Genomic DNA, 23,102 nt, shown 5'->3' on the forward strand with positions numbered 1-23,102 from the left:
ATTAGAGACAGTCTATTTTCTGTTTCCTCAGACCTTTCACACATCAATTTGATAAAGCTAGTAACCAAGGACATTTATCATATATTTAAACTACAATTTTAAAAAATACTGATTATGGTAAAATTGTTTATTTCCTCTAAATAGAGTAGAAAACTCATTCAACAAGCATTTCAAACTATTTTATGTCCCAAGAATGGAATAGGAAGATAAAAGGTAGTGCTTATTTTCAATAGCTTTAGGGCCTAGAGGAACAAAAACAATTATACTGCTGTTCTGAGTCCTATGGCAGTGCCATAGAATTACCACGATAGAACAACTCATCTAGAAAGAGAGAACAGCAGTCAGGAGAGGCTTCCCAGTACAGATAGCACCCGAATCTATTTTTGAAGAACTAGCAGAAGTTAACCAGGCAAAGAGGGGAGAAGAAGGAGGGAAAAGCATTTGTTGAGCACCTCCCATGTTCTTTTGCGCTATATTTTAAGAAAATTCCTCTATTCTATTTTCTAGCTAGCTAATTTAATTTTCAGCTGACTACATCTCAATATTAGGTTAATTTATTGTTCTAAAATTTGATGATATTTTTAGTTTCCAGGGACTATAATTTTTTTTATAGCAGCCTGTTATATTATGGATTCAATGGCCTCTTGTCTCTAAAGAGATATTTAAAGTTTTCTACCATTTCCCTCAGGTGTTAATTCTTTTGTTTGTTGCATTTGTGGCCTCTCTTCCATGGCACTGATTTTCTTCAAAGAATTGACTGTTTCTGATTGTCTGTTCATATCTCTATTTGAGAATCTGTTTGTATGGCACAGAGTATAAATTCTGAAACAACAACCTACCTCTGGAGATTTTAGAAGAGTGATGAGACATTCTTGGAACTTACGGTCTAGGTGGGGATGTCCTCCTGTATTTTCCAGGTATTGTAGGTTACATGGGGACACTGCCCTATTTGGCTAGTATCCACATTGGAAGTCTCTTATATCAGAATTCCCACTTCAGAGAGCCACAATGTTTCTTTTTCCTGGGCTTAACAACCATAAGCATAATCTATATTTTTAACTTTTTTGCCCCTCTGCTCTCTGTGTGGCAATCTGGGGTTACTTCAGACTCCCTTCTGCTTCTCACTCCAGCTCCAACATTGACCCTAAGGAGCCAAAGTGAAGACTTAGTTCACTTTGCTTGGCAGAAATTCCTAGGGTTTTGACCTGGCAGCAGGCACTGGGAGCTGCCAGTGTTTCCAATGTAAGAAGGGGATGAGAAGGGAGACAGGTCATACAGTGCCAGAATGTAGTGCTTAATCCACCACCTTGACAACTCCTTCAGGGTCCCATCTATTACAGTGTTTTGCATTTATTGACCAAGTGTTTTGAGTTAAGTGTATCTCCAGAGCTATTCTTACCTCTGCAGTGGTTTTTCTCTGCTCTTCATATATTCATCAGCTGGATCTCATCTGTTTTTAAGAATTCCTCAGTATTTCTGGTGTGGTAATGGCATCCTTTCTTGTTTTCAAAAATAACTTCAATTACACCAAACTCCTATGAGTAGCCCTCCATATTCAACTGCCTATTTGACATTACTACTTCTAAGATGTCTATCTTAAACACACCCATAACTTAATATATTAAAAAGAGAATTTATGATCTTTCCCTCAAACAAGGTTTTTTCAGTGACTGCTACCACCTTATACTCAGTTATGCAAGCCAGAAACACGTGTCATCTTTGATACCTCCATCTTCTTCACTCTTCATTTGCCAAATTCTGTCAATTTCATTTCCTACAACAGCCATAAGATATGCCCACTTCCTTCCATTTCCAATGTCATCCCATAGTACAAAGAGCCATCATTCCTCCCCTTAACTACTGCAATAGCCTCCCAACTGGTCTATTTACATCTACTCCTACTTTTTTCCATACTGTAGCTAATATGATCATATCATTCCCTATTGAAAAAACTTCAGCGGCTTCTGATGCTCCAAAGGTAAACATCAGTATCTTTGGCATGGCCTATAAGGCTATGCAAAGCCTCAGTCTGTCCAACCTTGTCTTATTATCACACTTCCTCCTCTCTACTTTAGCCACACTGGCCTTCTTTCAGCTCACTGAACACAAAATGCTCAGTCCCACGTTAGGGTCTTTACACATGCTGTTCCCTCTGCCTGGATTTCTCTTTATTCACCTCTCTTTATAGTTAAGCTCTTTTCTTCAAATCGCAATTAAATTGCCATTCCCTCATGGAAGTCTTCCCTAATCTCTTCAACTAAATTCAGTTAACTCAAGTTAACCTCACTTTTGTAGCACTTATCTCAATTATAATTTACTGGTGTGTGCTTGAAGGCTTTGAGGATGAAGTCTACAGCACAGGCCGAAGGATTCAACTTGGACGAGGAGAAAGACATCTCTTCCACTGAGATGGGAAGATAAGGCAGAGATACAAATGGATGCTTATGCTTGTAAGAAAGCAAGTTGAAGAAGTTCACGTTGCCAGTCTTACCTGATACTCGTTCACTATTTGATAAACTACTATCAACCTGGAGGTCATCTGTCACTGACTCCTATATGAAATAAGAATTAAAGATATAATACAAATTATGAGATGGAATATTTTTATATTATAATATTATAACACATTGATTTGGTTATTTCGAAAATGCAAAACTAATATCAACTTTGTGTATCAGTTTCATATGTAATACATTCTTTCAGCTTATTGATACAGATGTAGTTTGGTATTTAATATTAAATCTTAAAATATAATATTATGGACATATCTAGGGAGTCAACAATATACTAGTCAACTAACTATTGTGGAATAAACCAGCAACTAGAAAATGAAGATGAATATTTTTCTGATACCCTAAGTAGGAAAGAATTTTTTCCCTCTAAATATGAAAGCAAAATAAATCAAAAGAAAATGATTGATAAATAAGTCTAAAATACCAAAAATAAAATTAAAGGCAAACAAATGTGGCAATATTTGTAACGTGTGTGTAAAAGTACAACAATCTTCAATATATAATGAATAAGTATTTCACCAAAAAATCACACAAATGGCCAATAAAATGAGAAATAAATCAACTTTACTAGCATTCAAAGAAATGGAAAGTAAAACAACATGCTACTTTTCATCTATCAAATATCTATCGATAGGTAGATAGATAGATATTTTAAGTTTCAGATAAGATGGTGCCAACTGGCCAACATGAATCAAAACTTTAAATATAATCCAACCCTTGACCCACTGCAACGTATTTGTCTTAGGATAACAATCTGAGGTACACACAAAAAATTTCTGTGGTAGGATATCTACTGATATCTAAAACAGCAAAACCTTAGAAACAATCTCAATCCCCCAACCACAGAAAAATAGTTATACAAATTATAGTATACTTATGTATAAGACAAAGCACTATGCAGACACTAAAAACCACATTTTTGAAGATTACTTAATGTTAGAGGAATTTACACAATAAGATAATTTGTAAAAAAATTTTTTAAAGGCACAGAAAAAAAGGAATGGAAGGAAAAATACAAAACTTAAAAGAAACTGCTTAAACGTTTTTTTGCATAGTCTGAATAATCTATTAGGGACACTTAACACTGTTTAAATCTGGGGAAAAGCCTTTTAAAAAAAATGCCTTTTGTTAAAACTGCCCTCCCCCAAAAAACATGTCAAAGAGAAATATGCAAGCCAAAACGGTGGATTATGACTATCCAATTTAATGCTAATGTCAGATGAGTCACAAGCAATTTTGAAAATCTGAGTTTCTCCAAACTACTGCTACACATCTTTAAAATACTGTACAGAATCCACATTAAATACAGTAGATCAGGAAGTTATATAATATTCTAATGATAATGAATCCTCTGTTTCTAACTGTTAATGCAAAGTCAAATGAGAAAACATGAAAATGGCTTTGAAATGTTTAAGTGCTACCAAACATTAGAGAATTACTAAGAAACACTTTATATCTGTCACACAGAAAATTAGCCAGTAATGAATATTTCTTAAATTTTTGTCAAAGGAAAGAAAAAACAAAAATGCATGGCTATGAGTCTACCAGAATCATTAATTCAAGGCCCTGTCTGAAGATACAGCATCAACGTTTATAAAAACACTAAAAAGCTATGTAGTCTCTATAGAACAAAGACCATATTATACTTTCATCCGGAGGTACATCAGGTACCACTGGTCTCTACCCTAAGCTTATCCAAGGACCATAGGAGAAACATACATACACTCAATGGAGCAATCTTCTCATCCTGGGCTTCTTCACTAGTGCTATTTTCATGCAGGCTTTTCTCTCCTGTACCTCTTAACTGAGTGCTAACAAACAAACAACACAATTAGTTTGCACCGTCTGGACTTGGCTCTCCACGTCCCTGATCACTATTCACACTGTTATAATCTGAAAAGCTCTGTGGGGACATAATTAACAAGAAGTAAGGAACACAGTAGGTGAATTGTATCAATAACCAATTGATGCCACGAATGCTTTCCCGGAGGTTTTCTCTCACTTGCTTTTAGGCAACTTGGTAAAACTTCCTTTTTTTTTTTTTTTTTTTTCCCCACTGTATCTCTTTCCTAAGTCAAATTTCTGGCTCTGTGTTCGGAGAACAGTGAAATCAGAACACACTATTTTCTTCACTGACTCTTAGAATGAGAGGCTATTAGGAGAAAATCAGGATTGAAATTTTGAGGTGGCCAGAGGCATGGGGCTGTTACTTGTGGATACGCACCTCCGTGGCCCACAGCTGCTACCTCCCAGCCGACTCCGCTCTGATTTCTCCCTGATTCTCTGCAAACCACGCGTTTTGCCACTTCTTTTCAGGCCTAAGAGAGGGTGACACGCTTCAGGGCAAAAGCCTTGGAGGCCTGCCCGCGGGCCTCGGAGCTCCCTGGGGCTGAGGCCCAGCCCACCCCGCGTCCCACTCCGTAGGCCAGCCCCGCGGCGCTTACAGTGGGCAGAGAGCTTCCGGCCGGGCCCTGACGGGTCCTCCGTCTTAGCCGGTGCACCTAGATCTGGCGTTGGGGTTAGGTTGAGCCTATGGCCAGCCCGCTTTTTGCGGGTATAGACCCGTAGTGACCACATTGCCACCCCACCGCCAGGCCTCGGAGGGCTCTTGGCCCTCGACGGCCTGTCTCGTCTTCTTCCTGAGGAGCCGAGCTACGCCGGAGGGAACCAGCGTCCAGGCCTGGCCTGCGGGGCAGCCCGAGAGGAATGAAAGCGGTGAGAAGAAAACAACACGCCCACAGCGCCGACCCCCACGCTGGTCTGGAAACGCCGCCTCACTCCCGCCTTTTTATCTCCGAGGAGTCGCGCGGTGGCTTCTGGGAAGACACAGTGAAGTGGCGGCGCCCCGCCCTCCTGGAGGCGCAGCGCCAGGGAACTTGGTGGTGGACCGGGGGCCTGGACCTTGTACTCTAGGTGCAGGCCCTCGCCTCTTGCTGAAGGGAAAATTCATGGAAAAAGACTTTTCCTCGTCCAGGAGGTGGTTCTTTTGCTTTTCATTTTCTCATTAGTCTGATGGGCCCAACACCTGGTACTGATGCCTGTGGGCCGCTCTCCTTAGCAACGTTACCAGGAAGGCCATGGTAATGGAGTTTGAAGTCTCTAAGCACATGGAGTCTAGCTGGGGGTCAGCCTGACTCAGTGCAGGAAGGTCAGAGAGGAATGAAAGCACGTTATGGTGACGGGGAGTGTCCTCCTGAGCAATCAACTTCAGTCCGTGGGGCCGCCAATTTACTCAGGGCGGGGGGTGGGGGGCATGGTACTTGAGAGTCTAACCAAGCATTAGAAGAGCTTAGGTTCCAGGAGGTTTCTTCTCAGGGACAAGCAGAATCCCTTAGCCCCTGCCTAGAAGCTACCTCCTGGACATCTCTGGGCAGCCTTGTGGTTAAGGTAGTGAGTTCCACAAGGGATGCCCTCCTAGTGCCCTGAGGCTCAGCCCTTATGCTCTGCCCAAAGGGAGTAACATAGGAATGACCATTCATTCTCTCCATACACCCAGGTTGAACCATCTGGCTGCATCTGATAAACATATTGTGCATATCATAACCATCTTCTTATTTTAAAAAATGTCATTTCACAACATTAAAAAATGCTGTTTGGGGACTTCCCTGGTGGCGCAGTGGTTAAGAATCCGCCTACCAATGCAGGGGACACGGGTTTGAACTCTGGTCCGGGAAGATCCCACATGCTGCGGAGCAACTAAGCCTGTGTGCCACAGCTTCTGAAGCCCACTCGCCTAGAGCCCGTGCTCCACAACAAGAGAAGCCACCGCAGTGAGAAGCCCGCGCACCGCAACGAAGAGTAGCCCCCCACTCTCCGCAACTAGAGAAAGCCCGCGCGCAGCCACGAAGACCCAACGCAGCCAAAAATAAATAAATAAAATAACATAAAAAAAAAATGCTGTTTGTACAGATGAAATTAGAAAAACAAAGACTTTTTCTGTGATGCTCCAATATTGTGTGTAAATATAGCACACATACAGCCACAATATTTTCATAATAAAATCACTGAATTTTTTATTCAAAATCTGCTCATAGAAAGTCACTTATTAATAATTAAAACTTAATCACTAATTAATCATTAAACTTAACTTTGTAAAGAACAGAGGGTAGGCATTCTTACCTGATTAGATATAGTGCTTTGAGTCACTGAATCACTACTTACTTAGCACCTTACTCTGTGTTAGGCATTGTGGTAGGTCCTGGGGATACAGAAGTGAATTAGAAATGGTTCTTCAATCAAGGATCTCACAATTTTGTTGCAGTATAAAGCAATTATCATATTTCAACATCGTCTCTTTAGTCACATCCATAATATGCTGACAGGCAGTCTCTAGTTTACAAGCCAGGTCTCCAGGCTCCCTTCTCGCCCTTTGGAGAATGTTGTGAAAAAAAAACTTGGAGTTCTTAAATGACCTTTGGGAGGTATAGATCCTGGGATGCCCTAGACCTAGAAATGGAAGAAACATTGAAAAAGGAAAACAGCTTAAAGCAAAAGTTGATCTGCCCTTTGGTGGCCCTATTCTCTAGAACTGTCACTATACTGAATTACATTCACTGAAGTGCCATCAAGTAAAGGTCTATGGGAGTTAATGCCTAGGGTTTCAAAACTGGAAATAACCTTTGGTGTGATTTCTTGAGCCAAAAGGGTCCTTAGAGATGATCTTGCTGTCCCCTCAATTCGAAGCTGAGCAAACCACAACGTAGGAGGCTCATTATGACAGGTGGTTGACCTAGGTGGCATGGATCTCCTGACATTTGGCTAGTGTGCTTGCCATGCTCCCATTCCTCCTAACACATGGCTGGGAAAGGGATGGGGGGAACAAGGAAAAGAGCTCGAGGCCCTAAGTAGCAAGGGGAGGGGAAGGGACTACATACAGACTTGCAATTTAAAGTTTCACATACCCAGCCTATAAAAGGGGAATGAAATATGTCCCCTACAAAAGGGTGAGGTAGGGCAGAGATATCTCAACTCAATCATCTGTCTCCCTCCACTCCGTCCTCAAATACACAAATGCCAGTGCAAGCATTCAGCCATGAGTGTTAAATTGAACATCTTCCATTTCCGTGTTGTATTGCTTCCATATCTACACTCAGAATTCTGCTTTCAATGTTTCAGTTCAGTCGTGTGATGGTTTTGACTAGATTGGAACAGTCATGGAGATGCTAACTTCCATGGGAAAAGAAAATCCAAATTTTTAAGAGATTTCTGAAGAAAGCTTTTGGGAAAACAGCCAGTTCATGGGTTTAGGATTCCCTGGAGCCCAGAGGAAATCTTTCTGAATACCGTTTTCTTATCGAGTGACTCCCCCACCCCCCAGCCCCAAGAGGCTTCATTTGTGGTACCATCCATAGGCTTTAGGGTCTAACTGAAAATCGGCTTATTTTTGCTTAGTTGACAGGATTGGAAAAAAAATCACAGTGATAGATGAAAAGTATCTTTAGGTATTGCAGTCTTAATGCTATGCAACATATGTAAAAGGGCCAAGGGGATTTTCATTCAATAGACATTTCTTGAGCATCCACTATGGGCCAGACCTTCTGCAACCCCAGGCAACTCACAGTCTTAGTGAGAGTGGGGCAAAGGGACAATCAACCATGCAACCATGTGGGAAGCTTCTTAGAGAAAAGCATAGTTGAACTGAGTTTTAAGATATGAATGATAGGAATTAGGGGGATTAAAGGAAAGGGTATTCTATGAAAAGGGGACCTAAAAGCATGATGCTTTTAGGGCACTGCAAAAAGTAGTTGGTATGATTAGAGCCAAGACTCTATGGAGGAAGGGCCGGAGAAGAGATGCTGGGCCTTGTGTGCTGAACCAGGGAGTCTGAACTTTATCCTGGAAACTGTGGAGTATTAAGCAGGAGAGTGGCACGACCAGATTTTCAATTTAGAAAGATCCCCCTGACTGAAATGTGGATGGTGAAATTTGAGGAAGCTGGGGTGGAAACAGGAAGACTAATTTTAAAAGCAGTGTAATATTCCAGACAAGAGATGAGAGTGGCCCCAACTACACTAAAAGCTGTGAAAATAGAGAGGAGTAGATGGTAGCAAATATATGGCAGAATCTGCATAATTTAGACATGGCAGAATGTACAATTTTAAGAAAGTGTACCGCTGTGTATGGGTAAAAGACATTATGGAAATACTGTTTAAGGACCATCATGATGGAAAATTTGAATACAATTTTTTGTTCTTTTAAAAATATAAAAATGAAGCAAATCCAGGACACATTTGGTAATAGCATATGTGCAAGGAAAAGGATAGCTTCTCTGGGGGGGCCATAAGTCTTTAGAGTTTGGGGACCCTTATAGAGGACGTAGAGTATGCTGACTAGTGATATAGCTTGATACAGTGTTTACCATAAGCACTATGATCTATGATCACCAAATATACTAACATCAGGGGATTATGCTAAATAAATATTATAAAATAGTAATTATAAGCAACTTTGAGAAACAAAAAATCTTTATTTTTTACAAATGTTTTCATAAATGCATTTTATATTTGATATGCATGCTACTATAACAAAGCAACTAAAAATATAATTACAGTTAAAATACTTTTATGCATATTTAAAAGGTAATTTTTTAATCTCAATTTTTAAAAATTGAAAGTAGAATAAGCAGTTCTTGAAAAAATATCCATTGCCCTCCATGCAATTTTTGCAATGACTTAACAAGGAAAATAAAAATTATCAGTCAAATGAATGTTTAAAAGCCACTGTCACCTCATGAAAACCTTTTGTTTGGGACCAAGTTTAGAAATGCTTGTGTTCCAGGTAGTATATATCTATTGCCTCTGGGTTATAACCATTCATGTGTTCTAACTGAAGAGTTTCTCATTAGGGCTTTGTCCTCACTTGAATGCTAATTCCATTCTTACTGCAGTTAACTGTAGATTCACAGAAAGGACTGTGTAGCATACTTGAGAGAAAATTCAGACTACCAGGATCATGTATATGCTTCCTTAAAATAGAAATAGGCAAGAAAATACAGCAACTTAGCTCATATAGTTTATCAATTTTATATATGATTTTTCATTCTTTTTTTCCTGAGATATGAAGCAGGTTTGTAAGTGGTCTGTTTTCATGCAAAAATACATTTTTCCATTCTTTACATTCATTTCATAGTATTTTGTATTCTAAGTAACTATATCACATTTGTGCTTTATACATTTGGAAACTAAAGAATAATTCATTCCCTTTACCACAGAAAAATAAAAGATCAGAGGTTCTTTGATGGGTAATACAATCAAATTAAGTGCTGACTTCAAGTTGCTAAAACATTACCTGACTATAAAAATTGCAATGAAAAATCCTATTTTTTCTCATGCTGCACAGTTTTACCTAAATTTAGAATGAAAGGTTGACTTGCTCATGTGAGGGAGACTAGGTATGTTTATTCCTTAGACTCCTGAGTTCGTGAGTTCCTAATATGTGAAGCTAGGCCTGCACATACCTGGTCAGTTGCCTCTCTCACCTGGAGGAGAATCACAATACAAAGATGTCTTTTATGGCAAAAGGAAAAAAAAATTGGTGTATATTCTATTTTATATCTTTATAGACAACAAGATTAGTTTGTAAAATGTAAGAATTACTAACACATTTAAATGAGAAAGAGATAAAAGGCCAAACATTTAAGGACATGTTTATGTTAAGTAATTGATCTCCGTTATACCTCTAGACTTAAATCGGATCTGATGTCCACTATGAATGTAAATGTCTTAAGCACATAGCCTTTTTCTACATTGGTTTAAGAGAAATACAAACTTTTCCCCCTCAAAATAAAGTTGGAAAATCTGAAGCAAGAAGGATTTTTTTCCGTTAACACATATTGTTTCATTTCTCCTTTATTAAAAAATTCAGTAGAGTTAAACACAGGAAAAAATAAATGTACATGCAATATATTTAGGGCCCACTGTTTACTTTTCTCAGCACATCTGCCAGAACCTATTTATATGCCCAAGTGTGATGATTTTCACACGGATCAGGAAGGCAAATAGAAACATAAGATCTTTAAAGTGAGAAAGAGAAGAAATCTTAAGTTATCCATAATCAATTATCTCTAACTATTATTAGGTATAAATGTAATCAAAAATTTTTAATTATTTGCTTATAATTTCATTGTCTAAAATCCTTTGGAAGCAAAGACAAATATGAAATTTAGTTGAGCGGAAGGACAATGGGAAAGAGGTTCATTTTCCTCAAGATGTGAAGCTACTTGCCTTTAAAATAGTACGAATATCCAATTCAGGTAATGATTTTCTCTTTTAATTAGTCAAATATATATTAAATATAAAAAAATTAATGCTATGTATAATAGATGTGGCCTTGGACACTTTTAGTATTTGTTTATTTAGAAATGCCTTTAAAAATTAATGTGCACAGAACTAGGTCATCTACTAAAAGTCAAATCTATAAGTGCAAGTAGTGGGACTGCAGAGAGAATCCAGCAAAGGAATATGTAAAAGATTGGATAAATACATCAAATGAAGCTGTGGTCGTCCACTTTTGTGAAGACTGAAATATAAGTGTATAACCACTGGTGCAGATTCATCTAGTAAGCCTGTGTGATTATGCAGTTTCTAACCGACAGCATTTATTGACAGTTTGGATTTGCTCCAGGGGAAAGGAGCTTCTGGACTGTGAATACTGCCCCCATCTCTGCTTTCAGAGTCCTGTCTCTACAGAAGAAAACACTTTCCTAGGGACAGTTTCTTCTGTAGATGCAGTCTGTAGCTTGGAACTTAATTGCTGTCCATGCTGGGCTTTAATTATATGACATTGTTGGCACCCAGGTGCAAGAAGTATTTAAACACATAATGCCAAGAAAGGAGGTTTTCATGGGTAAGCTTAGAAGGGTTTAGAGATTCTATGCATGAAATTATTTCCCAAGGAGATATTTATCTATGATGGACGTAAATAGTTTTCTAGGGGTATTTTGAAGAGGTTCTTCAAACTTATGTCGTTGAAAAATTATTTCATTTGGAAATAACATCCTCCCCTCCCTACATTCTGCCTTGATAATCTCTTACTGGAAGAAAGTGAAGCTGTTCAGAATTATTGCCATATGGGTTTCCCAGGCCTGGCATGGACACATTGAGAATGGGAAGACTGGAAGAACCCAGCAAGGAACATCAGTACATTAATTGCTGCCCACCCTGAGAAATAATTCTGGGTTTCTTCTCCCAAGTCTTCCCTAAAGGTCCATTCATTGCAGAGTCAAACAGACATCTTTTATAATTCATGTGGTAAGACATCCATGAATATACACATACTATCCTTGAAGTAGTTGTACATTACATTTTTTCTAGGTAGCTCCTTAATATTTGAATGAGCTTAATAAATACGAAAATGTATTGAAAGATCTTTGTAAAATGTTATGTAAATACATTTGTTTTAAGAATACTTGAATTTGCATTCTTCATAAATAAAAGTAAAAATTGGAGAGAATTTTTTCACGTCAATGAGGATTGTTATGTTTAAAGAATCTGAAGTTATGTAGAATGTGAGCTATCATGTTTTGTTTCAGAATGATTCTGTATTAGTTTTAATTTTTTAAGTCTGATTTAATTGTGATTTTGACCATCAGTTATTGAATGAGGTAGTCCACATTGCCTAGATATTTGCTGTACCTGGTTACTATTGCACAAATAATTAAGTACAATATATCAGTTATGTTTTTCCTTTATGTTTAATAGAAGTTCTGTGAACACTGAGAATATATTACTTTTAGTGGTACACAGTTCTTGAGAAAAGTCTTCATTTTTACAATGCCATTTGTGGTATTTTTAGCAGCTTACTACAATATCATTGTAATAAAAATAAAGTGTACTCGGTGATGAGAGAGAAAATATTGTTAAAGACCTCTTGGGACAGGAAGGGGCTCAGTCATAAGGTCACGTGCTTTTCATTTTCAGCTGCATCATTCTGACACGTTACTTTCAAAAAATAACTATAATATTGCTACATTGTCCATTATACTGAGAAGAACTTCCCTTGAACTTCACATGGAGATTGAGTAAAGCTCTTCTATTTGTTTTCTGAAGTACTCTCTCAGCTCAGGTCTCTTAGCCTTTAGTGTTGGTGTCAGCAAGCCATTTTGAACTGAGAACATATCAGAGTGGATGTGAATGGCTTTAACCTAAAAACCAAATGCAGAATACATCTTTATCAGGAATATAACACAGCATTCATAGCATACATGATAAAAGTAGACAGGCATATGGGAATAGAAATATTGATATAAAAACACTATGCCTATTTAAAAGTCAGAGTTATCCTAATAACATTTCAGCCTATTTGATATGTCTGAAAGCCACCTTTTTTCCTTCTTACTCCTCCATTTAGCCAGTCAACAGAAATGAGATAGTTCCTTACTCTGTGCCAGGCACTGAGGACACAAAGAGGGATCATGAGTGCCCCTGCCCTCAGGGAGTGCACACTGGCATCCAGTAGAGCAGACACACCGGGCAATTATTAGACAATGCGGTATACACAGGATGAAGGGCACCTAACTCAGTTATGGTAGGGAAGAGAGAGGAGCAGTCAGGGAAGCCTTCTCAAATCAGGTGAGTGTTAAAAAACGAGTAAGAGTTAACCAGCAAAGGAGGAGAGGTGGGTGGAGAAGGGCATTCCAGGCAGAGGCAACCCTATGAACAAAGCTACGGGAGTGAGAAATGGCAGAGTATGAAAAAGGAAATCCAAGTGATTTCTGTTGTAGTTACATAAAGTAGGAGGCAAAGCGGGTGAGAGATGAAGCTGAAGTGGTAGATGGGGCAGTTTATAGAGGAAGACAGTAGGAGATTTTTATACAGGGCAATGACATGGCTGAATATACAATTTATAAAGATCTCTCCAAGAGAAATGTGAAGATGGCTTTTAAGAATGTTAAGACTAGAAGCAGGGAAACCAATCAGAAGGACCTGACCAATTCACAGGAGAGAAGAAGATAAGGGCCTGCACCTACAGAAGTGGCAGAGACAGAGACAAGTAAGCAGTTCTAAGAGCGATTCAGAGATAAATGGGCAGGATGTAATAAAGAAGGAGGCAGCCTTGAGGACTTCCAGGTTTCTGGCTTGGAGGGCTGCATGGACAGTGGTGCCATTCACAGGAGAAATATAAAGTCTAGGAGGGGGCATGACGAGTCTGCGTTAAAAAAAAAGTTCTGCCAGAAAATGTGATCACATTATTGGAAGGAGGAATGGAGGGATCAGACTTAGTGTTCGTGTTGCCTATTTCCATGAGGCAGATTCCAGGCCTCCTCATGCAAAGTCTCTTTGCAAGGCTGAATGGGGGACCAGAGAGATAGATGAACTAACCTGGGAGGGCCTGGGCAGTCTCCTCCCACGTGGGATTCCAGCTGAAAAGGGTGACTGTCAGTTCAACCAGAATTTTATGATCTGGGCTTGAGCTGAATCCTGGAGTGACAGTGTCTCTAAGAAATTGTATCCTGACTGACAACTGGGTCTACATTCGATTATTTTGTTGAGACAACAGATCCATATTATTAAATAGCAAATGAATTGCTATATATAGACTTTAAAAAATTAACTCAAGGGCTTCCCTGGTGGTGCAGTGGTTGAGAATCCGCCTGCCAATGCAGGGGACACGGGTTCGAGCCCTGGTCTGGGAAGATCCCACATGCCGCGGAGCAACTGGGCCCCGTGAGCCACAACTACTGAGCCTGCGCGTCTGGAGCCTATGCTCCGCAACAAGAGAGGCCGCGATAGTGAGAGGCCTGCGCACCGCGATGAAGAGTGGCCCCCGCTTGCCGCAACTAGAGAAAGCCCTCGCACAGAAACGAAGACCCAACACAGCCAAAAATAAATAAATAAATAAATAAATTCAAAAAAAAAAAATTAACTCAAAATATATGTGCTAAATACATATATATTTTCACTTGTTGTTTTGCTTAATTGGCATTTATTGAGCAACTGCCATGTGTCAGGTATAGTGTAAGGCACCAGGGATACAAAGAACAAGACACAATCTCTGCACACATGGAGCTTACAATCTAATGAGGGATGCTGCAGTATGATAATACTACTATAGGGACGAGCAGTTGTCAGTTGCTTTCCCAATATCACTCCCTATCTTCCATGCTAATAAAACCCAGGTTTTGTTTGGGGCCAAAATGGTCTATGTGAACTATGACAATCCTATGTCCTGATTTCCCAGGCTCCCTTGCGGCTAAGTGGTAGTCATAAGATCCATCTGTGGCTAGTGAGAAGGGAAAGTTTTTGCTTTCCTAATAAAAGGTTCAGACATACCTATTTCTACCCTCTTTTTTTCGTTCCTTGAATATGGACAATGTCTAAAGCTGTAGCAGCCACATAAAGTGATAAGCCAACATACTAAGAAGGGAGAGTGGAAAGACAGGCAGAGCCTAGGTCTTTGAGGACCTGTACCTGCCTTGGACTGCTTATCTTTGGACTTCTTATGTGAGAACACCACAAAAACACACCCTATGTGTTTAAGACCCTGAGGGTTTTCTTTTAGAGCTGAATGCCTTTCTGATATAGCACCTAACCCAGTCTCTGGAGCAGGATTCATTGAAAAGGGATGCTTGAGTTGAACTCTGGAGGATAAGTAGGCTTTGGCCAGATGAAGATAGCAAGGGGAAGGGAGAGGCTGTTATATGGCTCTAGCCAGAGGCAACATGTGCCAAAACACACTTGGGACATCACAAGTATAGGCTGCAGCAGGTGATACAAATAAAGACGAAGAAAGAGATGGGGCTGGGGAGATAGGCTGGGGCCAAATTACAAAGGATCAATATGCCAAGGTAGGGATTTTGGACATAATTCTTTAAACAATTTTTAATCAGTGAGAGACAGTACTAGAATGCATCTTTGGAAAGATTACCCTGTTAAGAGAGGATTGAAATGAGGTAAAAGTGGAAGCTGGAAGACCAGCCAAAAGGCAAGATTGATGGTGATTTAGGCTATAAAGTTGGCTGTGGAGATGGAAATAGATTTGGGGAGTAGAAAGGACAGGACTTACAATTGGTTTGGGTAATTGGCAGAGAAAGAGATTTTAAGACTGGCTCCAGATTTCTGCTTGAGCAGAAAAACTATAGGAGGAGCAGAAAGGTTCCTTGGAGGCAGGAAGATCAAGTATTCATGTCAAGTTTGAAATGCTTCTGAGGCATCCAAGTGGTTTTTGGACATTGGATATATTAGTATTAGTATGTAGGACACAGCTTCAGCCTGGGCTTGAGACAGAGAAGGAGTTTCTTGAGGAGTAGAAAGGAACTGGGGTGTGGGTTACAGAAGCCAGGAGAACAAGAGTGAAAGGTTACTGTGTCATATGCTACTGTCATATGAGAATTGTTAATTAAAATCAATGGATACAATCAGGAAATGACTTATTTCAAAAATCAGTCTATGTACCACCTCACACCCATTAGGCTGGCTATATCCAAGAAACAGAAAATAACAAGTGTTGGTGAGGATATAGAGAAACTGGAATATATACCCAAAAGAATTGAAAGCAGGATCTCAAAGAGATATTTGTACATCCATGTTCATAGCAGCATTATTCACAATAGCTAAAACAGGGAAGCAACCCAAATGTCCATCAGCAGATGAATGGATAGGCAAAATGTGGCATAGACATACAATGGAATATTATTTATATAAAGTAAGGAAATTCTGACACATGCTACAACATGGATGAACTTTGAGGGCGTTAGGCTAAGTGAAATAAGCCAGTCACAAAAACGCAAGTACTTAGAGTAGTCAAAGTCATAGAGACGGAAAGTAAAATGGTGGTTTCTGGAGGCTGAGGGGAGGGAGGGAATTGGGAGTTATTGTTCAAGGGGTACAGAGTTTCATTCTACAAAATGAAAAGAGTTACAGAGATGGATGGTGGTGATGGTTGTACAACATTATGAATGTATTAATGCCACTGAACTGCACACGTAAAAAATGGTTAAGATGGTAAATTTTATGTTATGTGTATTTAACCACCAAAAATTTAAAAATTGGAAAAAATCAATGTATGCAAATAGTTGCAAAAAATTCAACATGTCAGTGATTGTTTTCCAAATCTCTGATGCTAACAGTCTAGTGTCCTGGCAGGTGGGTATTGTGATATAACAAAGAAGTCTTTCCTCAGAAAATTCTCCATTGCATTCACTGATTTTTCAGATCAAAGACTCAATATACAAAGAAGACCCCTAAAACAGCTACACTTTCTACTTCTTAAAAAGTTTTTAAGAAAAATTCTAACAAATTCTGGCATTTTTTAAACCCATGCTTATAATTTTTAAATGTGATAATTTTCAAATGAGCACAGCATTAATAAATGAGATTCATCTTTGTCTCTTAGAAATTTGTTCAAATGAAGGATTCACTTTTGCTATAAAAAGAATAGCATTTTAAGGGATTCGTGTGTGGTGGGAAGGGGAGGACTGGACTTTAGGCTAAAATTAAAGCTAGCATAATAGGTAGCCGCCTCAACTTTACCTTACATACTGAAAGGATTTCTACTTGGATATCCAGTATAAATAACTGGAAATCTGAGGCTTTTGGCTAAAAAGAGGCATTATCGAATGTTTCAAAATTTGTTAAGGTTCTTGTAAAAAGTGTTTTGTTTGAAAATTCTCTCAACTCCAATATAAAATAAAATTTTTCTGAATTTTTTTCATGGCAAAATAATAAAAAAAAAAAAAAGAAAATTATCTCAGTGTCTTTGATGCTCAAAGAAGCAAGGATTTGGTAAGGAATAGGGCTGCCAGTTTTTGTACCCTCTGGAATATACTTTTTTCCTAATTTGTTTTGATCAAACATAAATCATCCTAGGGGATCCAAAATTCACTGGAAACAGGTCCCAAGGGAGACGTTTTCAGACCACAGTGCACTGAGAGCTAGGGGTTCTGCAGTGGCCTCTGCTGGGGGTGGGTGTGGAGGTGGAGATGGGTGTGAAGGTGGAGTGTAGACAGACACAGGTGGGATGAGGTGGGGGAGAGGCAGAAGTGCATTGGAGGCGGGGTGGGGGAGGGATGAGTGAGGGGGCTGGGTTGAGGGGTGGGAGGTGGAAGACAGGCTCTGGCTCAAGCCCCAAACCTACCAGAGCAGCACTGCTCTTATGTTTTGTACATGCTCATAAGGTGCATATAAGATGACATCTAAGTTCTGCTACTCAAGTTCAGAAATCACCATTTGATAACAAAACTAGCTAGCTTGAAGAAAATATGAACAAAATCCAAATCAAACTTAATCCTAGATACAGTGATTTAACTTAGTAACTCATGTTTACCTCCATGAAATGAAAAACTGAAAAACTGGCAGTGCTAATATCCTTAATTTTTTTTTTTTTAAAGTTCCTTTCTGATAGAAAACAGTATCACATAAAGACTTCTGGCAAGTGTAAACAATCTATCCACCTTCTTCTGTAAATGAAATTAATCATATAATTTTATAGGAGATGCTAATGCCAAGATACAATTTCTACAAGTGTCCTGGCAGCCTGGGTTTCAGCTCATCTGCATTCCTAACAGCATGTGGAGAACATGTGTAATTGAGACAAGAGTCTATGTTCAGTACAGGGACTTGGGAGAACACCTTTGAAAATCCAGCAGTGACAAGCAGAAGCTTCAAACAATACAGTACAGGGAAGATGACTCTCATAGGGAGAGCTACATACACTATTTAGATGGTAAGTAGAATGTAAAAGAAAACACTATGATCTTAGGAAGAAAGAACTGCATCAGCTGGTAGATTCTGAGTATCTGTCAAACCAGCAACCTGTAGCAAGCCTAAAGTGCTGACTGGGGCATCTGCAGTTCAATGTGGCTCTCTACAACATAGTCTCTGCTTGAGGAGAGGAAACACAATTAAATACAGCCTTGCGGGAAGCCAAGCAATATGGCACTCAGCTCACCTTTCAGCCACTTAGTGAGCAGATCAGAGCGGCACTACTGCCAGTCCCTGCTCCAGTCTGACCTACAGCCCTGGGTCTATTTAAATTCTTCCATGAAAATACCTATACAAATTGCTCCAGTGACTAAAAGTCTAATCAGTAAGTGGGAAAAAAATGAGTCAAAACAGCTCTTTAACTGACCTTAACTGTGGGTCCCAAACCTATAGTTAGTTTTTTTTTCAGAAGTAAACCAATGGTAAAACCAATTTTCATTTTTTATAAATAATTACATATTTTCTAATAAAACCAAACTGTTGAATTATGGGGGAAAAAAGGAACGAGAGTCTTTAGTCTCCCTTTATGCCTAACACAACATAAAACTTGTTTTCCAGTTTGCAATAAGCAAAGTTTTTGTTGAGGAAAGCAGGAAGGAGATGCTTAATGTTACCTCCCTTTCTGAAACTACACTCTTGTCACAGAAAAGTGATTCTATAGTTGTTTGTTTTTTTTTAATTTAAAGATACTATAACATTTAAATATTATATTAGAATATAATGCCTCAAAAGTGTCAATGTATGCCAACTCATTAAAGCACAGAAATTTTCATCATTCTGAAAAAAAACCAGAGTATTTAAAATCTTTCAATGGTATTACTCTGTGAAACACTTTAACACACAATATTGCTTGCAGATAATAAACACAGAGTGAATAATTTAGGACAAGAGAAGTTTTAAAATTTTAAATTAATTAGGGAAATGCTCAATTCATCTCTGATTTAAAGGTAAATTGATTAGGTAAGTATTCATTTCAATGACAAGAAATACAGTAAAATATATTTAGCAAGGGCTTTGCAGTCAGAATTTGAAAACTATCAGGTTTCAAAGTTCAGTTTGTATTTTATATGCCTATGCAAACTAATAAGGCATAGAAATGTCAAAACAATGGTTAAATCACAGTTAAGTATGCTCAGATACTTCCCAAGAACCTACATATTTTAATTATTGATAACAGTTATTTTAAATGCTTCTTTTCTACTCATTAAATCTCCATAAATTGATAATGGTTGGCCTAGTTCTAGGAATTGTCTGTTTCTGGAAATTAAATTACATTAATTTTTCATCGAATTCAAAGTTTCATTCAGATCAACGCTGCCCAGGAAGTCTGAACTCCTAAAGCTTCTGTTGAATGATTTAAGCCTTGGGCTTGGATATCTATTTGGGGGGGGCGGGGGGGTAAAAAATTAGCATTAAGCCTTAATTGATCATTCCTTTTTGAGGAAAAGGGAAAAGGACTAGCTGACAATAGATTATGGATTAACTCAAGTAATTTATGTTGAGCTTTAGAACACAACTAGGAGCACACACCAACAAAGAGGAGAATGAGAACAGAGAAAATGAAGAGGTAACAGCCTTGGCAATAAAACTCAGCCCTTTGGGATGCCACGTGACTTCTCTGTATTTGAGGTTACCATGGCGAGGGCCGATTATTAGAGCAGAAACTTTGCTTAAGGCGTATGGAAAGTCAAGAATACGTCTCCTCTCAGTAAAAGCTCTAACTTGAGCAATGGTTAACACTGGAACCTTAACCAAAGGTTTCTTTTAAACATGAGCTTAAGAGTGGTAGTCTTTTCCAAGGAGAGGAATCTGTTACAATTCTCCACCTGCTCGGAGGCAGGTCACGCAGCCCACATCCAGCAGGGGGCATGCAAGCCTTGGGAATCACAAGGGTATCCGCAGGATCCCCAGGGCGTCCCCAGCGCCCTTACAGCCATCCATTCAGGTAATAGGGAGCCCAGATCAACCAGGTCTCCAACCACTCATTTGTGGCGCCTGCTCTACAGGATCACATCTACAGTCACACAGCTCCCCGTAATGGAAGAGCAATGAAGTCAGCTTTTGCAAATTTAGAAATTTAATTATCATGCCAGAACTGACCTTGCATTCAGAAAGATAAATATGACTTGCCTGAATGCCTCAGATTTTATAATTTTTTAAAATAAGGATTTATTCATCCAGGCCTTATTTGCCCTAAAACACACTGACAGATGAGGGTAAAGCAGTTTCTCTCAAGCTAGATTAACGTAAAGATCCATTTCAAAAGAAAAACAATTCCCTCAAACCCTGAAACTATATTTAGATTTCCTCAGTTTGAAACTTAATAAATTAAAAGTCTTAATCTGTGGAAATGTTTTCTAATTGTCAAACAACTGCTGTAAGAGTTTATACTTAAAACCGGTTAAAAAATGTTTTTAGGTTAACATCAAAATGAACATATATAAAGGGGCTTCCCTAGTGGCGCAGTAGTTGAGAATCTGCCTGCCAATGCAGGAGACACGGGTTCAAGCCCTGGTCTGGGAAGATCCCACATGCCGCGGAGCAACTAAGCCCGCAAGCCACAACTACTGAGCCCGTGTGCCACAACTACTGAAGCCCAAGTGCCCTAGAGCCCGTGCTCCGCAACAAGAGAAGCCACTGCAGTGAGAAGCCCGCATACCACAACAAAGAGTAGCTCCCACTCGCCACAACTAGAGAAACCCCATGCGCAGCAATGAAGACCCAACACAGCCAAAAATAAATAAATAAATAAATTTATATTAAAAAAAAAAAAAGAACATATAAAATTTAAAATTCTCATAAACCTTGCAGATCCTTAATACTATATTTGGGGACACTGTTGGAGAACCATTTTATGGAAAACAATTATATTAAATATATACTAGGAAATTTTTAAAAATCAGCATATTAATATTTTTCTGTTTGAAGAATTTTTCTTTCTGAATTTGTGACTAAAGAGGATTATAAATGGCATGTGTAAGTAGGACCAAGTATGCTTATAAACTCAGTTACAAAAAAGAACCCCAACCTTGCAAAGACGGAAAGTCTTAGAGGTCTGCTGTGTCCACTCCCAACACACTCTTTGTTTCCTCCTCTTTGTGCAGGGCATGCTGGGCTGACAGATCACTGGCCCCAGGAGTGCAATCTTTCTGATGTCCTAGCAAGTAAGCTTGCTTGCTGCAGCCAAGAAGACAGTCCCCATAAAAATAAAAATAAGACAGGACTCTGGTCTTGAATACTGCACGCAGCTTGGAGACACACCATGTAGACATGCTCTACCAGTTACGGCTAGGGTAATATTTCAGCTTTATGAACATCTGTGATTCTGAGGACAATGAGCACAGTCTCACTCAGCCTACGACCGATTTTAGTCAGGATGCAGGCTGCTGCAAAGTCAGCTTAGAACAGGCCTTCAGGGGTCCGCTGGTACACAGCCTGCCTGCAGGCCACAGCGTGGAGGATAGGGAATCTAGGTCAGGGTCACTGTTGGTTACTTTAATTCTCATCCCTGCATAAAGGGCAGTAACAAGTATGGAGAAGGTAACAGTTACCTGTTCAAAAGAATGGAGTCCACTTTCTTTTCCTAACCTCACCATATCTTCCAAAATGGCTTTCTTCAGCTCCTGAATTGAACCATATAGGTAAAATTACAAGGCAAAAACACATTTCAAAATGGAGATAGAAGAATCAATGAGTTGTGAGCAAAGTACAACTGGCAATCATACCAACACTCCCCCCACCCTTCAAACCCCCAACTGGGGCTGACGCTCCCTGGCAGCAAGCCAATCACCACCCATCATCTGGCAAGTAAGTGCCCGCATGGCCTAAGGAGTGTCCAACAACAGGCTAAGGGACCACTCAATTTTGTTTTTTAAAGCAGACCTCTGGTCAGCCTAGTGATCTCAGGGGCCCTGTCACCCCCAGAAGAGCCCAGGGCCTGGTGGGAGCTCTAGGGTTCATGGTTGCTGCTAAGAAACAGATCATGTGACTGAGGGGCCGATGCTGAGTCAGGGCACAGAGATCGTCTTCCATAGGATTGTACATGTGCCAGGAGAAGGTTTCTGGAAGGTGTGAGCGGCAAATGTTCTAAGCAGGGAGAACTGTGCTCCTTTTTCAATTCCATGACTGTCTCTCTAAACCCAGTAGATATAAAAGCTACCTCACATTAGGAGAGAGCAGGGCCAGTGAGTCAGAAGGCCTATTCTCACATCTGACACTGCTGTTAACCAGCTGTGTGGCTTTGGGCAAGCCGCCTCCCTCTCTGGACTCTCCTGCAAGCTGCAAAACAACAGGGCTGGACAAGCTTTCTCTGATGTCTCCTGGCTGGAAAATTCAATAGTTTATCAAGTGTTCTAAGAAGAGATATGAGCTCCTTCTACAACAATGACAAAAGACAAACCTCTGGTTTAGGATTCCTACCATTTATAAAATAAAGTTAGAAATTTCCCTATAGGTTCAAATTTCACTTGGGCTACTGTTTTTGTATGTCCTCTCATTATGCAGTATCACAGAAGGTCCAGCAGTCTTTTGGGGAACAGCCCCAAGGTACAGACCTTATTTGTGCAGAGCTCTGCATACGTCCCTTCTATTCCTCTCTTCTGGGCCCAAGAGGGCATGACTTCCGGGTCGGGCACGACAATGCCCACCAAAAAGGCCTGTGATCCCACCAAAGGAAAACACAGTTATGACAAAAGCTTTTAAAGTGGTTATTTGTGGTCCAGCGTTAAAACTAATCTCTTGGTGTTCTCAGACTCCACTCTTTTCTAAAAATATGTATACGTTTATGTTATGAAACATTTCCACCAACATATCACACATTCTTGACAGAAATATTCTTGAATATTTCTGATATATTTCCCTAACTTCGTAAAAAATTAATTAATAAAAAATA

At 39.4% G+C, this 23,102-nt stretch overlaps 2 protein-coding genes across 2 annotated transcripts in view; both read right to left on the minus strand.

Annotated features, from left to right (window-relative positions):
• The window catches only part of MEIKIN (meiotic kinetochore factor), a 133,488-nt gene extending 128,398 nt beyond the window's left edge, over positions 1–5,090 (minus strand). Inside the window, exons 1-4 of the mRNA XM_061188965.1 lie at positions 4,979–5,090; positions 4,738–4,831; positions 4,237–4,324; positions 2,492–2,552 (exon numbers count right to left, since the gene is read on the minus strand). Of these exons, the coding sequence (XP_061044948.1) occupies positions 2,492–2,552; positions 4,237–4,324; positions 4,738–4,831; positions 4,979–5,090 (355 nt within the window). The remainder of the gene's footprint in view (positions 1–2,491; positions 2,553–4,236; positions 4,325–4,737; positions 4,832–4,978) is intronic.
• A 7,118-nt stretch (positions 5,091–12,208) lies between these two features.
• Positions 12,209–23,102, minus strand: part of ACSL6 (acyl-CoA synthetase long chain family member 6) — a 62,411-nt gene continuing 51,517 nt past the window's right edge. The window contains exons 19-21 of the mRNA XM_061188139.1: positions 22,765–22,866; positions 21,763–21,834; positions 12,209–12,654 (exon numbers count right to left, since the gene is read on the minus strand). Coding sequence (XP_061044122.1) covers positions 12,517–12,654; positions 21,763–21,834; positions 22,765–22,866 — 312 coding nt within the window. The 3' untranslated portion in view covers positions 12,209–12,516. The remainder of the gene's footprint in view (positions 12,655–21,762; positions 21,835–22,764; positions 22,867–23,102) is intronic.

The sequence above is a fragment of the Eubalaena glacialis genome, chromosome 4 (assembly GCF_028564815.1).
Source record: "Eubalaena glacialis isolate mEubGla1 chromosome 4, mEubGla1.1.hap2.+ XY, whole genome shotgun sequence".
Classification (NCBI taxonomy): Eukaryota; Metazoa; Chordata; class Mammalia; order Artiodactyla; family Balaenidae; genus Eubalaena; species Eubalaena glacialis.